The 16928-nt window shown below is 40.2% G+C and overlaps 1 protein-coding gene across 15 annotated transcripts in view; it reads right to left on the bottom strand.

The window, feature by feature from the left end:
• The window catches only part of BAZ2B (bromodomain adjacent to zinc finger domain 2B), a 535524-nt gene that overhangs the window by 87754 nt on the left and 430842 nt on the right, over positions 1-16928 (bottom strand). For all 15 annotated transcript variants that reach the window (XM_033946167.1, XM_033946164.1, XM_033946160.1 and 12 more), the window contains 3 exons: positions 11523-11737; positions 10618-10692; positions 10-253 (listed from right to left, as the gene is read on the bottom strand). In XM_033946167.1, coding sequence (XP_033802058.1) covers positions 10-253; positions 10618-10692; positions 11523-11737 — 534 coding nt within the window. The remainder of the gene's footprint in view (positions 1-9; positions 254-10617; positions 10693-11522; positions 11738-16928) is intronic.

Below are 16928 nucleotides of genomic sequence, written 5' to 3'. Positions count from 1 at the left end.
ATGCAATACCTCATCGTCACAAGTTTCAGATTTTTTTCCTTTTTTGTCATCTTTGTCTTCTTCATCTTCCTCATCTTCATCTCCCTGGTCTTCACTATCATCATCATCATCGTCATCAAAATCACTATCTCCTCCTTTTCGTCTCCGCTTGCGTCCAGGAGCTGGTGTACCTAATGAATGTTGTTCTTCTCCTACATCACCTCCTATAGCACTGTCCTTTTTGCCAGTTTTCTTAGCATGAATGATTCTAAGCCTTTAAAATACAGAATGGGTAAATGGATATAAAAATGTTATTTTAGAATTAATGAAAGAGACTTCTCAGGTCTATTTGTATCTTTAGAATATTGATAAATTAGAATGATATTTTCTAATTCTATGGTTCTCAATCCAAAAGATGAACGAGTTTTATTACACTATGGAGCTCATTTTTGAATCAGATAGATGACTCAAAATTGCTAAAAACATAGTCTATCTTCTGAAAACATCTAAATCATAATTTTTGAAAAGGCAGAATTTGGATGTTTTCTACTGAGTTCATCCAAATAGCAATGAGGTGTATTGTGGGCTTGTTTTGAGCAGGATTAGGGCAGCCCCCAAATTAGGACATCTTTCAGTGATAACATAACAGAAAGACATATCCAAGTCTAAAAAGAAGTGTTTTTAACTAGACCTGTTTCAATCACATCTAAGTTAAAAATAAAGATGCTCTGAATCACCAGTTGACCAGTGGATGAAAGTTTGATCCCTCCTAAATCATCCGATAAATGCAGTCCCTCTCTCATCCCCCTAAAAACTGAAATTGAAAGGTGATATTTGGTGCTATGGTAGCAACAAGTATTATGGGCATACAAAACACAGCAGCAAGCAGCTTCCAGGAATAACCTAGTGGTCAGTGCAGTATAATACAACACAGTGTCTTATATACAGTACTCCCCCAATATTCGCGGGGGTTCCATTCCAGGAACCCCCTGCGAATCTTGAAAAACCGCGAATACAGTTTTCAGCGGGGGAGACAGGAGAGGGCAATCGCAGCGGCAGGAGAAAGCAGCCGGAGCACCGGCGAGTGAAGGAAATCACTCGCAGTATGCTCCGACCGCTTCTTCCTGCACTAAAGTCGGGCCTCACCAATCGGGAGCTGCTTTGACACTGTAGAGTTCCAATATTTTTCTGAGCGAGAGATCACAAAGAATATGGGATTTTTCCTGTACCACATAGTCCTTTCACACTAGGATATTGGGAAACCTAATATGCAGAGTGTGATATTACCACCATGGATGAACTGCATATCATTAGTTTTGGTAAATTGGATACTAAAGCCATTTTTTAAAAAAAATTCTTTATTCATTTTCATAACTTACAATAAGGGGCTCATAATTGAAAGAGAAAAACGTCCAGAAACCAGCCTAAGTCAGCACTTGGACGAACATTTATCAAAAACGTCCAAGCGCCGATAATAAAAACGGGTTTTGGAAGTATTTCTAAACGACCTAGGCCTTCATAGTACTGTTCAACATCCAAAGCTAAATGAGGCGTTTCGGGAGGCGTGTCGAGGGCGGGAGTTGAGCGGGACGTGGGCTGGCTTAGACTTAGTCGTACAGCATGTATAACCGAAAGTTATACAGCCCAAGATCGACGGAACTTGGACGTTGTGACTTAGACCATGTAAAACATGGTCTAAGTCACAAAAACCCACCTAAAGTCACCAGATAAGCACTGCAAACATATAACACAGACCCCCACACACTACCCCAGTGATCACCAACCCCCCCACCCTCATAAAAATGTTATTCACAACTTTAAATTTCAGCCTCCAGACCACCTGGCCGCTTGGCATAGGAAAGCCTAGTTGTCCAGCTCAGAGGCAGCTTAAGTCATCTTGGGGGTGGGTTAGGGACCCACAGAGAGGAGGACCCATGCCCATAAGCCCCTGTAATCACTGCATTGATACTTAAACATGTGCACTACCCTATGCACCCCAATACCCTTTTTTACTGGCTTATAAGTGGCTCCTGCAGCCATAAGGGCTATTGGGGTGGTAGATAAGTGGGTCTAGGGGATTCTGGAGGTGGTTTGGGGGGCTCACAGTCACCTATAAGGGAGCTGTAGTGAGGAGAACCCATGGCACCCTTTTTGTGAAGTTCAAAGCAGTGCCCTGTAAGGTACCCCACTATTTAGGTGGAATGTCTGGGTGTGCAGTCCATCACTTTGCAGATCCCTCCCACGTCCAACAGGGCTTGTTCTAGGTGTTTTGGACTTGGACGGAAATGTGGTATAAAGATGGACGATTTAGTGGCTTGGGAGATCAGATTGGCAGGACGTATAATTAGACAATTTTTGAAAATAAAAAAAAGTTGGACGTATCTTTCGAAAATGTGTCTTAGGGTCTTTTTAACTTTGGACGACTTGCGAGATGGACGTAAACGGACTTAGACGTCCCTTTCGATTATGCCCCTCCAGGTGTATAAGCAAATAAAAACATTTTTAACTTAAATACAACACTTAACAATTTGCAAAAAATCAATTTCAAATTTATTTCCCCCCTCCCCCTTAATCAATAATAATCTTTGAACACATAAAAACATATTATAGTCCCCATCCTTACATTCCTTACATTTATACAAAGACCGAAATCTACCTACCCTCCCCCCCACCTTAGACATACATATTTAAGGGGAAAAATAGTATTCATTCATTACAATAATTTGTTATAGGCTCCCAAACATCCTGAAATTTTCTTAACTGGTCTTCGGGACATTTGGAGCATTGAGATCAAGTATCAAATTATTGCATCTCAATGGCCACGAATTTGGACTTGGAGGATGAGATGTACAGTGTCTGCATCTATGAGACAAACTTGGTTTTTTCTGTTACATAGAGCATTTTGGACCCCAGTTCATTTAGAGAAGTTGGATAGCTCTAGATCTAATAGATGCTGGCACTGTCATCTTGAAGTTGGGACTTTATATCATTTGTTATTCTTCTGTCCAATGATTTTGGCTTTTTGGAAATCAATATGGAGGTCAAATAAATTGTTTATTGGAAAATCCGGTGGCATTATCGTATGATACTGTATTGTTTGGCATGTCAATGAGGGCTAAGAGTCAAATATCTTCTAGCAATAATAAGCTTTTACTTATTATGACAGGAGTTGCCATACAACAGATTACGAATAATTGGAAGAATTAGAATAGATTGAATTATAGTTTCTGGTGGAATTCTTTGTCATATATATAAAATGGAAAGGGTAATAGCCACACGGCAGGGGTATTTAAGAATTGGATATTAAAGTCTAATGTACCACTGATGTTAAAACCATTAGGTAGCCTGCAGTACTGGTTAGTAAACAGATACATTAAATAGGCTGTAAGGGGCAAATTCTATAAATGGCATCCTGATTTTAGGCAGCGGTAGGCGTCCTACCGCTGTCTAACCAGTCAATCGGGATGCATGTTTTTAGAAAAATCCTGAGGCAGGCGGCCTATACTGTAGGCATTTTTGCGGGTCTAAGGACATGCGTAGGTTTCGCCCAGAAGTGGCCTTGGGCAAGTTTAAGTGGCCCTAGGCATCTCCCTAGAGCCACAACAGAAGTCTAAAATGTAGGCTATTAAAATCATATGTATAAGATGGAAAGAACGTTAGAATTTTAATAACTTTCAGGAGGTTTGGAGATCATTAATAGAGTATTGTAATAAATAAAATATTATTTTTCCCCAGTTGGTATAATTGTACAGGGATGGGGGTGGGAGGAAGTTTAATTATATATTGATGGGTTGGATTAATAGAAAATAATATATATATGTAATCACATGTGTAATAATAAGGTTGGGAAGGAGGGATTTATTTTTAATTGTGAAATTAATAATGGTAGATACTCAAGTGATATTGTATAAGTTTAACTGTTATTTTCTGACACACTTAGGCCCTGATTCTCCAAAGTGCATCCCGATTTTAGGCAGCTGTAGGCGTCCTACAGCTGTCTAATCAGCCAATCGGGATACACGTTTAAAAAAAAAAAATGCTCCCCAGGCAAGCCTGAAGGCGCCTCCGGGAGCCTAGGGAGACCCGCAAGATGCCTAAGCTCGTCTAAGGGCCTTAGGCTGAACCTAGGCGGCCCTACGCGTCTCCCTAGTAGAGGTTCAATATACCGGTTCATTGGGGCCACCGGCCTCCTCCAAAAAACTTTACCCTATCCAAACCAAAGACCTTAATAGAAATTCCTACCCTGCCAAAACCCTTCAATACTTCTTCAAATAGTTCGTCACTCTCAACAGTTATTAATGATAATAGAAATACAACTCTAAAAATAGGTCTAATAAATTCCAGATCAATCAAAAATAAATATCACCTCCTGAAAGACACGATCTTAACTCAAGGATTTCATATTTTTTGTATTATAGAAACTTGGTTATCAGAAGGAGAAGAGGCTTATTTATCGTATTGCTGCCCCCCAAATTATGATTTTCTCTGGAATCACCGCCACAATCGCAAGGGCGGTGGTTTAGCTATTATCTTTCGTAATGGTTTAATCGATCTTTGTGACCAATCATTAGGCAATGTTCTAATTGAATATTTACATGTAAAAATAAAAACTTATCCGAATCTTGAATTACTATTACTCTACGCTCCCCCTCCAATTGGACAAAACAACATAACATTATTACAAGATCTAATCTTTGACCACTGTACAACCTGTTTACATCCCTTAGTTATGGGAGATTTTAATATACATTTCGAAGAACAATCATCATCAATTACAAAGGACATGCTTACTTTTATACACATGATTAATCTTTCTCCAATTATATATCAGCCAACTCATACGGCTAAACATACACTTGATATGATATTTACCTCTAGATCTTCTCCTTGTAAATATTCAGAACCTGCAATATATCCTGTTCCTTGGTCTGATCATTACCTTATATCAGGGGTGCCCAACGCGTCGATCGCGATCGACCAGTAGCTCAGGAAGGCAACTCGAGTCGATCGCACTCGTGTTGCCGTCCTGATCTACGGGCCGATCAGCCTTCCTCTCCAGTATTCTCCCTAGGGCCTTTTAGCTGGGTGGTCCACCCAGCTGTCATCTGCCGCTGCTGAACATTTTAAAAAAATACCCAAAAAACCGGCTTGGAGATTTCAGCCCCTAGCGAACTTATGCTCCGGGCTCTAACGTGTGCGTGCAGGCTTCTCTTCTCTTCCCTCCGAAACCGGAAGTTATGCCCGGGGAGGGGGAGGGGGAGAGAAGGGAAGCCTGCACGCACATGTTGAGAGCCCTGAAGCAAGCGTTCGCTACGGGCTAAGGCGGGAGACATGTTAGTGAAGCATTTCCTCTTCTTGCTGCCGGGTCCTGCCTACTTTCTGTTTCCGCGAAGGCAGGACCCGGCAGCATTTCCCCCAACAGTTCCTCGCGATGCTGGTCGGCCGAAGCAGGGAGAGGTTGGGGCGGCGTCGGCTTTTGGGCGTGTTATTGGCGTCGGCTTTCGGGCCTGTTATTGGTGGCGGTTTGGGTCCTGGTCCCCGATGGCAGTTTGGGTCCCCGATGGCAGTGGCAGTGTCTTGGGGGAGGGCAGAGAGAAAGAAAGAAAGAAAAAGGGCAGGCAGGGAGACAGAAGGAAAGAAGAGAAACAGAAAAAAAGGAAAGGGAGGCAGAGAGAAAGAAAGGGCAGGGGAGAAGAAGGAAAAGTTGGGGGAGGGAATGAGGTGTGGAGGAGAGGAAGCATACAGGCTGAAAGAAGGGAAGAAAGACTGGATGCACAGTCAGAAGAAGAAAGTGCAACCAGAGACTCATGAAATCACCAGACAAGGTAGGAAAAATGATTTTATTTTAAATTTAGTGATCAAAATGTGTCTGAATTTATATCTGCTGTCTATATTTTACACTAAGGTCCCCTTTTACTAAACCGCAATAGAGTTTTTTAGCGCAGGGAGCCTATGAGCGTCGAGAGCAGCGCTGGGAATTCAGCGCAGCTCCCTGCGCTCTAAAAACTGCTATCGTGGTTTAGTAAAAAGGAAGGGGGGTATATTTGTCTATTTTTGTATGGTTGTTACTGAGGTGATAGTGCATAGAGTCATCTGCTTTGACCTCTTTGAATAGGAATGGTAATTAACATTTTCTATGCGTACAGTGTGCGTTGTGTTTTTTTTAAATTTTATTGTTGGTAGATCATTTTGACTTGGTCATTTTAAAAGTAGCTCGCAAGCCCAAAAAGTGTGGGCACCCCTGCCTTATATCTAGTAGTCTTACATTCCAACAAACCATACCTGATTTACGATCGACAAACCATAAAACAATTACTTATAGAGACTTTACCAAAATTGAACAATTAGATATAACAACAGCTTTTAATTCTACCTCTTCAACTTTCAACGCCTTCTCCTTTGAAGAACAAATTCAAATCTGGGAATCCACATTAAGAGACCTAGTTGACACTAAAGCTCCCTTAATATCTAAAACAATCTCAAGCCGCAAATCGCTAAATCCATGGTACACAGAAGAACTTACACTACTAAAAAAACAGCAAAGATCACTAGAAAGAAAATGGAGAAATAACAAATCATTGATAAACTTACAACAATACAATGAACATGCAACTTTCTATAAACTAAAAATCAATCAAGCCAAAAACAAGTATTATAACAAAAAAATTATAGAAGCAAAAAATCCAGCAGCTTTATATTCATTGGTAAAATCATTATCTCCTTTATTAAAAAAGAACACTACCCAAAAATGCATCCTTACAGCACAAGAAATTGCCGATTATTTTTCTACCAAACTTAATAAGGTTCGAGAGACTGTACAATCTAGTGTACTCAATCAACCTATAGACAATACCAATTCCTCTTTCATTCCATTATCTAAATGCTCTAAATTTAAAATTCCTACATTAAATGATATTGAACTCAGCATACGCAAAATTAATCTAAAGGGAACTCGTGACGAAATTATACCACCATTCTATCTTAAAAAATATTTTAATTGTTTAGGTCCCTTCATTCTCTCATTAATACAAAACAGCTTTCTCACTGCATCACTTCCTCAGCCTTGGAAACAATCCATAATTACTCCTATTATAAAAGATCATAAAATTACGCCTGATGAAATTTCTAATTATCGACCTATAACAAATATCCCTTTCATGGCAAAACTTGCAGAGAGTCTTGTTTTTGAACAAATATCAAACTTCGTGGAATCCACTAATGTTCTCCATCCTTACCAAACCGGGTTTAGAAAATTTCATAACACTGAATACACCATGATAGGTTTAATTAACAATATTCATTATTTCCTTGAGCACCATAGATCCGTAGTTCTAATTTCTTTAGACCTAACCGCCGCTTTTGATACCATTGATCACGACTTACTACTTAATCGACTAGAATCTATTGGAATCATAGATCAAGTTCTAGAATGGTTCACCTCCTTTTTGTCAAGTCGTTCTTCCTTTGTTAGATTTAACGATAGTACATCCAAGAGTTTCTCATTAGATTATGGTATCCCACAAGGCTCAATACTATCTCTTCTTCTTTTTAATATATTTCTTTCACCACTTCTAAACATAGCCCAATCTTTAGGTTTTACAGCTTTCGTCTATGCTGATGATATTCAGCTAATTCATCCATTGGATCCAGATAGCGATGATGATATCGCAGCCATTAACAATAAACTTGCAACAATAAAAAATTGGCTAAATACAAATAAACTATCATTAAATATTAATAAAACAAAATCGATGCTTTTTCCTTGGAAAAAAGATATAACATTAAGATCTCCAATCTCTATCAATAATATTGATTTAGAACAGGTCACTTCTATAAAAATACTAGGCGTTTTGTTAGATGATAAGCTCACATACCACGACTATATTAACAATATCGTTAAATCATGTTTTTATAAACTTCGATTGATTCGCTCTCTTGCAAAATTCTTACAACCAGAATCCATTAATATTCTCATTCATTCCTTAATAATGTCTAAAATAGATTACTGCAATTCCCTTCTTATAAACATAACACAAAAAGAAAAAAGAAGGCTGCAACTTATACAAAATACCGCTGTGAAGCTAATTTACAAAGCTAAAAAATATGATCATGTTACCCCACTTATGATTAAATCCCATTGGCTTCCGATAAGCCATCGCATCACCTTTAAATTACTGCTTTTGGTGTTTAAAGCTTTAAACTTTAATGAACCCCAATTTATTAACAGATGGCTTATCCCTTAGAGTATAACACGATCACTTCGTTCAACTTCATTTAATCTTCTTTCCGTGCCTTCAATTAAAATGATAGGAACTAGAAGACACGACATGTTCTCAGTTATGGCCCCACATTCATGGAATCTTTTACCACAATACATTAGAGAATTAAAAGATCTAACACTGTTTAAAAAAACGTTAAAAACCTTTCTTTTTAAAGATGCGTATGGATCTTAGGACACTAAAAAAATCGATTATTTTTTAACTGCAACCTGGAGGTTTTTTTTTTTTTTTTAAACAGCTATTATTACCCCTCTTCTTGTTCTTCCCTTTTATGTTTTTTTCTTCTCTTCTATCAAAAATTGTAACTATTCCCCCTCTTAACCACACATGTCTTGTAAGTCTTACCCACAAAATTATTTTAAAGTTATGTCTACACTCAGTTTGTTAAGTTTGTTAAATTTTAACTAACAACAAATTTGTTTTTATGTCAACATTAACATTTTATTTGTTTAATTTTATTAATTTATGTTATTACTATTGTACATCGCCTAGTAATTTAAATAGGCGATTCATCAAGAATAAATAAACTTGAACTTGAACTTGAACTAGGAGAAGCTTAAAATGTAGGCCAGCAAAATGCTGGCCTACATTGTAAGTAGATGCGGCCGCTATACTTATCGCGGCAAGGGATCTCTCTGCCGCTATAAGTATAGCAGGCCATGGCCCCCTGACCAGGAGGGTGCCCAAACCCTCTGCCCGAAGACGCACCCCCCCCCGACACTACCGACCGCCCCCCCGACACTACCGACCGCCCCACCCGACATTACCGATCTCCCCCCCCCCCGACAATATCTTTCGCTGGCAGGAGGGTGTCCAATCCCTCCTGCCCGAATACGCACCCCCCCCGGCACTAACAACCCCCAAACCTCCACTCCACCAAACCTGTTCTTAGATGGGTCTTGCACGTCTTGAGCCGGCAGGCACGCCTCGTCGAAATGAAGCAGGCCCGCCCCTTCCCGGCCCATCCCGCCGAAGCCTAAGGCCTGATTGGCCCAGGCTCTAGAAGCCTGGACCAATCAGGCCTTAGGCATAGCGGGTCCGCCCATCCCCACTTAATCTAAGGCCTGATTGGCCAATCAGACCTTAGACTTAGTGGGGATGGGCGGACCCACTATGCCTAAGGCCTTAGGCTTCGACTGGATGGGCCGGGAAGGGGCGGGCCCGCTTCATTTCGATGAGGCGTGCCTGCCGGCTCAAGATGTGCAAGACCCATCTAAGAACAGGTTTGGTGGAGTGGAGGTTTGGGGGTTGTTAGCGCCGGGGGGGGGGGTGCGTCTTCGGGCAGGAGGGATTGGACACCCTCCTGCCAGCGAAAGATATTGTCGGGGGGGAGAGATCGGTAATGTCGGGGGGGGGGGGCGGTCGGTAGTGTCGGGGGGGCGGTCGGTAGTGTGTGGGGGGGTGAGTCTTCGGGCAGAGGGTTTGGGCACCCTCCTGGTCAGGGGGCCGCGGCCCGCTATACTTATAGCGGCAGAGAGATCCCTTGCCACGATAAGTGTAGCGGGCCGTGTCTAATCTAACCCGTTTCTCTAACCCGCGTCTGTAACATGGACGCCGGTTACAGAATCGGGATTTAGTTTAGGCCGATTCTGAATAGGACGCCTCTCCTGGGCGTCCTATTCAGAATCAGGGCCTAGGTGTCTTGTGGGCCTCATCTTCAATATAGGCGGCTTGCCTGGGGAGCATTTTTTTTTAAAAACGTGCATCCCGATTGGCTGATTAGACAGCTGTAGGACGCCTACAGCTGCCTAAAATCAGGACGCACTTTTAGAGAATCAGGCCCTTATTGTAAGATGAAAAAATGAATAAAGAATATAAAAAAAAAAATGTTGGCCTACATTTCACATAGACAAACCCCATCGCAAGTCGACTGGCAGGAGAGATGCCCACTCCCTCCTGCCACCACCCCCGACACCCCTCCCCGACACCGTTTGCAGCAGGAGGGATGCCGCTGCCGCTCAGTTGATAGTGGCAGGGAGATTCCCTTGCCACGATCAGCTCAGTGGCAATGCGATTCTCTAACCAGCGCCTGTGACATGGAAGAATCGGGGTTATTAGGTGGGGTTAGATGTCTGTCCCTTAGGGCAGATGCAATTCTGTATAGGACATCGGTGTGTGATTCTCAGACGCATCTTAGGCAGCTGCAGAAAATGGTGTCCTATATAGAATTTTCCCCTAAAAGAAACAGATTTAGATCATTTTCAATTTTGCTTCTAATTCAAGCATGAAGGACAATTAATTTTATGCATAGCTAATTTGATAAGTTCAATTTTTGTCTTGTATATTATTTAGCCACAAAAGAAAAATTTAGACATTTAAAGAATAGAAGAGTAATAGCCTCAAATAAAATACAACTTACTTGCGAAGTTTGCCTTCAACCATCCATTTATCTCTCCTTAAATTTGACATGTAATCAATGTTTTTATCTATTTCACTGTTAAAAGATGGGCATAAAATCTGGGTTAATATATAAGCATGCATACAAAGCAACATATATAATATATTTATGTAGAAGAACATAAGAAATGACATGCTGGGTTACACTGAATATTTATCAAGGCCAGCATCCTGTTTTCAATACTAGTCAATCTGGGTCATTAGTAAATACTCTGCAGATCCCAAAGATTAAGTTTCAAGTTTATTTAAAATTTGATACAAACGCTTATAAAAATTTCTAAGCAGTGTACATAATAAAATAGGGAGAACAAGAATGTTTAAAATACAAACAAGGACAAACTTGGACAATATATGAACAAAGATGAGGGGAAAGGCGGTAGAACTACAATGTTTTAAGAAAAAAAATAATGAGGAGTAAAATAATAGGTTGGGGAAAGGAAAGTGCATATTACATTACATTACGTTAGAGATTTGTATTCCGCCATTACCTTGTGGTTCAAGGCGGATATGTGAAATAAATGAGAATCGATGAATGAGCAATCTAATGATCGGCCGTGCCGAGCCTCAAGGTTTTAAATTTCGAACGCATCCTTGTTCAAAAAGGTTTTCAACGAACTCTTGAATCTATCTAATACAGACTCTTCTCTAAGATATGGGAGTTCCATAACTGGGTTGTGGTGATTGAAAAGATCTCATTGCGTCTGGTGCCAATGACCTTTAAAGAGGGTACTGAGAAGAGATTTTGGTCAGTCGAACGTAAAGTTCTAAGGGATGAGTGGCAGCATTCTGAGATTTACTCGGTTAATTATTTATAGAAAAGTCTACAAAAGTAGATGTAAGAGTGAGTCAATGTTATAAATAGCTTACCTGACCACACTTTTGCTACATGCTAACTCATTAACAAGAAAAGCAAGCACAGATGCTTTTTCAGCTGGGCTATGTGCCTGAAAAGCTTTGGTCTTTAGACTTTCTGTTAAATCTGTCTGTCCATAGTAGGCTTCCATAAAAATCTGCAGAATCTCAGAAACATTGTCCCGGTTGATACCAATGTTCATCAAATGTTCTCCAAGAGCTGTTTTCCCCTAAACATTGAAAAAGTAGTTCAAATTTTTGTCTATTTGATATTATTTTCATAAACATTATGAAATACTATTGATGTAAACAAATGAGAAAATGTCTAGAACATGCCTTAATACAGGTAAAAAAAAGTATGTGCATAGCCTTTTGATGAACTGGGAGTGGACAAGTTTCAAACAACCAATAATCCAAGGCAAATGTCTTTTTCTTGCACAATTTGTCTTGAAAATTGCCTTCATAACTGATTATGATATAATTAGCTAATTTTATAACCAATTACTTTCATATGACCAGAAAGGAGTCTGATATCAAACAAAAGATTTTTCCTATATTGGAGTTAGTTATCTGTAACAGTTGTTCTCTGAAGACAGCAGTTAACTAGTCATAAACATGGATGATGCCATCCTGACAGTGCTAACACAAGACATATTTTAGATCTTTCCAGGAAACTCTTACAGATCCCCTCCAAGTGCGTACTATAGCTCTTTTTTTTTTTTAAGTACCTGATTGTAAAAACCACTTAGATAACCTTGATAGGCGATATATAAAATCCTAATAAACTTAAACTTAAACTATTTATTGAAAATTTTCACAAAACATGGGAAAACAAGTGCATTGAACAATTTGTACATCGCCTAGAATTTTGAATAGGCAATAAATCAAAATATTTAATAAACTTGGAAACTTGGAGTCAAGAAAATACATCTGAATACTTGCTGTGACGAAAGCAATAAACAGGTCCACATGTCACAACCAGTGCGTACTATAGCTCTAATGCTCATGCAGGCATGTCATATACCTCAGTTTGAAACTGCGCTTTTCCTCCGTATTTGTGGTGGATGCGGGCAGCCAATAGGCACGAAAATGGAAAAACCGCGAAGAACTTTTTTACATGTTATTCGCAGTTTTGGAAAAGTGCCATCATTTTTAATATTGAAACCGTGAATAACTATTGAAACCAGCGATTTCAGGGCAGGCAAGCAAGCAGCGATTTCTGGGCAGCCATCCAGCGATTTCAGGGCAGCCAACCAGCGATTTCATGCATGCTGGAAAGAAGCCTTTCTCTCTAGGGATGTTGGGAAGCAGCGTTTTTCTCAGTGCACTTTGGGGAAACACGGAAGCAGCAAATTTGTGGGAGAAAGCATGGAAGCAGCGATTTTCAGAGTTACAGTACAGTAATGGTAAGTGATAAACTGTACTGTACAGTAAAAGGAAAAAACTTTAGTGATGATGTTTTTTGGGGGGGTGGAGTCAGCCGCTGAAAAATCGTGAATAAGCGAAACTGCAGATACGGAAACTGCGAATATGGAGGGAGAAGTGTAAACTAATCAGCTTAAAGGAAAAGGGTTGGTGTGACTGGTGAACTGCTGTCCTCAGAGAGCCCCTATTACAAGTAACTAACTGCTAATTCTGAAGACAAACAGTTCACCTTAGTCACATAAATGAGATACTCCAGTTAAAGAGGCTGTCTTCTGTAAAAAAACACAATCAAACCATTTTTCAAAAAGGGTTTGGCTGGATTTAAATTCCCTTTATTTTCCAAGTAAGACTTAATGGGCTTAGTTATCGAATTGAATCTGAGATTAAGATCCTGGGAGTATACTTAGATAGAAATTTAACAATGAAATCATTTACTTCGGCATTGGTGAAAAAATGTTTCTTCATTCTATGGAAGTTGCGGAGTATTAAATCATACTTTGAACCTACGGAATTTAGACTACTTGTTCAGTCCTTGAAACTTAGTAGCTTGGATTATTGTAACGCTGTTCACATTGCTGGACATCGTACAAATATACTTAGACTTCAAAGAGTACAGAATGTTGCAGTGCGTCTGATTTTTGATCTGAAGAACATAAGAATAGCCTTACTGGGTCAGACCAATGGTCCATCAAGCCCAGTAGCCCGTTCTCACGGTGGCCAATCCAGGCCACTAATACCTGGCTAAAACCCAAGGAGTAGCAACATTCTATGCTACCAATACAGGCAAGCCATGGCTTCCCTCATGTTTGAGGGAGACATGATTGAGACATTTAAGTACATCACGGGACGGATCGAGGTGGAAGATGATATCTTTCTTCTCAAGGGACCCTCGACCACAAGAGGACATCCGCTCAAACTCAAGGGAGGGAAGTTTCGTGGAGACGCCAGGAAGTACTTCTTCACGGAGAGAGTGATTGAGCATTGGAACAAGCTTCCAGTGCAGGTGGTCGAGGCACGCAGCATCCTAGACTTCAAGAACAAATGGGATACCTATGTGGGATCCCTACGAGGTCATGCTAAGGGATAGGGTCACTAGGACTTGAATGAGCGGGTCAGTAGAGTGACAGTATAATTACAATTATACTTTAGGGGGTCAGTAGACTTAAGAGGGTGGGTAAATAGTGTGGGCAGACTTGATGGGCTATAGCCCTTATCTGCCGTCATCTTTCTATGTTTCTATGTTTTTCTCAATAACAGACTATGGACTTTTCTTCCAGGAACTTGTCCAATCCTTTCTTAAAACCAGCTACGCTATCTGCTCTTACCACATCCTTTGGTAACACGTTCCAGAGCTTAACTATTCTCTGAGTGAAAAAAATTTCCTCCTATTGGTTTTAAAAGTATTTCCCTGTAAGTGTTCCCTAGTCTTTGTAATTTTTGACGGAGTGAAAAATCGATCCACTTATACCTGTTCTGCTCCACTCAGGATTTTGTAGACTTCAATCATATCTCCATTGGCTTCCATTTGAAGCCCGTGTGAGGTTTAAACTGGAAACACTTTGTTATAAAGTCCTGCATGGTCAAGTGCCAGAATACCTATTAGAATTATTTACTCTATTTACACCGAATCGTCCACTAAGTAATACTGCTTTATTTGTTGCTCTTCCAGTCCGAGGTTGTATTTATAAAAAATTTCAGCAACGTTTGCTTGCTTTTCAGGCAGCTAACTGGGACAAAGAGTTACGCATTTTATTCGGAAGGTCTTGTTCTTACACACATTTCAGAAAGTTATTAAAATCATTCTTGTTTATACAATTCTTAGAGAATTAAAATGATTAACGATTATTCTGTAGTTCACTGGAAATGACCAATTTTTATGTCTTTTGTGAACCACATCGATGCATGAGGTTTTGCAGTCAATAAACGTGATGTAATGTAATGATGTAATGTAATAAGTAGTCTGTTTTCTCCAAGTAGAAGCAGGACTAGAAATCCTCACATATGGGACTCCCTAGCTATAAGCTGCCTTCAACTGGAAAAAGGGAAGATAATATAAGAAGTGGTGTTACAAGAGGCAAACACTAATTTTTTTTGGTGTCATTTAAAAAAAAAAAAAAAAAGGAAATTAAGTTGAAGGGCCTAGGAGAAATGGAGTTGGATTCCAAATTGCAAATTCTAGAGAACTATCTGGCCAAAACTACAGTCACGTCAGGAGCCCTGGTTTAAGCAATAATAGGACGTGAATGCATGGTTGGAAGTTTATATCACAGCTCTGCAAATATCTTATGGTAGCAGATTTCAAGTGGGCTACCAAATGCAGCCATGGCTCTAACATTATGAGCTGTGGCATGATCCACAAGAGTCAATCCAGCCTGGGCATAAATGAAGGAAATGCAGTATGCTTGCCAATTGGAAAGAGTGTGCTTGTCACAGTGGCAGTCCCCATCCTATTCTGGTCAAAAGAAACAAAATGCTGGATGGATTTTCTCTTGGAAGGAGTCAAAATCCCATATTTGGTTTTGGCTACTAAGCTGGTTGGGATTTTTAGGCCCTCTGTTGTCTGGAATGAAAGCAAGAGCCCAGTTAAGACTATAAAGAGTGGGAGACTAGAAGACATCTACACCTATGAGAGTACTAGACCTCCACTGCTCTTTGCTCTGATAACTCCTGGAGGAGGAGGAGTTTGGGGCTGAAGAGGGTCTCAAGGGTGTCACTATGATGCTTGATGAGAGTAGGAACTTTGAGCCTTATTTCCAAAGAGATTCTCTCCATGCATGGCATATCAGCAAGCTTGTCCTGCACTTCTTGTCTAAGACCTGAGGCCTACAGCCAGATGAGTTTGTGGGTGCCAACCCCCATGACAGAGGCTCTTAATGCCATTTTGAAAATATCATAAGTCATTCAGACTATGTATTTTCCACACTCTTTCCCCTCTGGCTACTAACAAAAGGAGTTGGTCGGCCTTGATCCTGGGAAAAGTATTCACAAATTTGTTACACTGTGAACTAGGTCACGCAAGAACATGCCCATGAAGAAATGATAAGAAGAGATATGTGGGAAGAGAGCATAGCATTCTGAAATAAACTCTTCCCAAAAGATTCCAGTATCCTAGCCATTCTGGAATGGTGAGGAAAATATTGGTTCACATATCTTGTAGCTTTCTGGACACTTAATAGGAGGTCATAACCCCTTTAGGATTCTGTGAATGGGGGGGGGGGGGGGCGTGGCTTGGAAGCGCATGGCAATAGTCGGGTGAACGGTGAGCTCCGTCCTAATAGATCGTTTTAAAGATTATTTAAGTTACAAAAGTTAACTTTTCTTGTCTGATACGGGAGAGTTAATTATAAATATGGCGTCTGGAAAGAATAACAAAGCTGATTCAGCTTTTGTGATGCTGGCAAGTGCAAAAAGAGCCAAACCCGAGCCTCTGACCCCTTCGAAAAAACAGGCTGTGAAGGAAGTTGTTGAAACAGCTGAAATATTGAAGGAACTGAAAGCAATTAGAGAAATTGTGCTAGAAAACTCCAAGGATATTAAAGAGGTTAAGAAGGAAGTAAATATTCTTAACAGGAAAATGGAGCTGGTGGAGAATAAGATTGTTAATCTTAATGATAGAATGCTGACAGTTGAAACAGATTTATTCAAATTCAAGCCGGTGCAGAAGAAAATGGATATACTTACGCAAATGCTGGAGGATTGTAGTAATAGGGAGAGGAGGAGTAATTTAAGATTACTTGGGATTCCGGAAGGGGCAGAAGAAAATAATATTACTTCCTTTCTGGAGAATCTCCTCCCTAAAATCCTCCCTCTCAACTTTAAATATCCTATTGAAATCGAAAGAGCTCACAGAATACCAGTCAGGAGGAATGATACTCAAAGGGGACCTCGTCCAATAATATTCAAGCTCTTAAGACATCAGCAAGTATTGGATATTATTCGGCTGGCTAAAGAAAATAAGAACTTAAAGTTTCAGGACTCTCGCATACACTTTGTTCC

The sequence above is a fragment of the Geotrypetes seraphini genome, chromosome 5 (assembly GCF_902459505.1).
Source record: "Geotrypetes seraphini chromosome 5, aGeoSer1.1, whole genome shotgun sequence".
Lineage (NCBI taxonomy): Eukaryota > Metazoa > Chordata > Amphibia > Gymnophiona > Dermophiidae > Geotrypetes > Geotrypetes seraphini.
The sequence above is the reverse complement of the archived record's forward strand: the minus strand, read 5'-3'. Positions and strand labels throughout refer to the sequence as shown.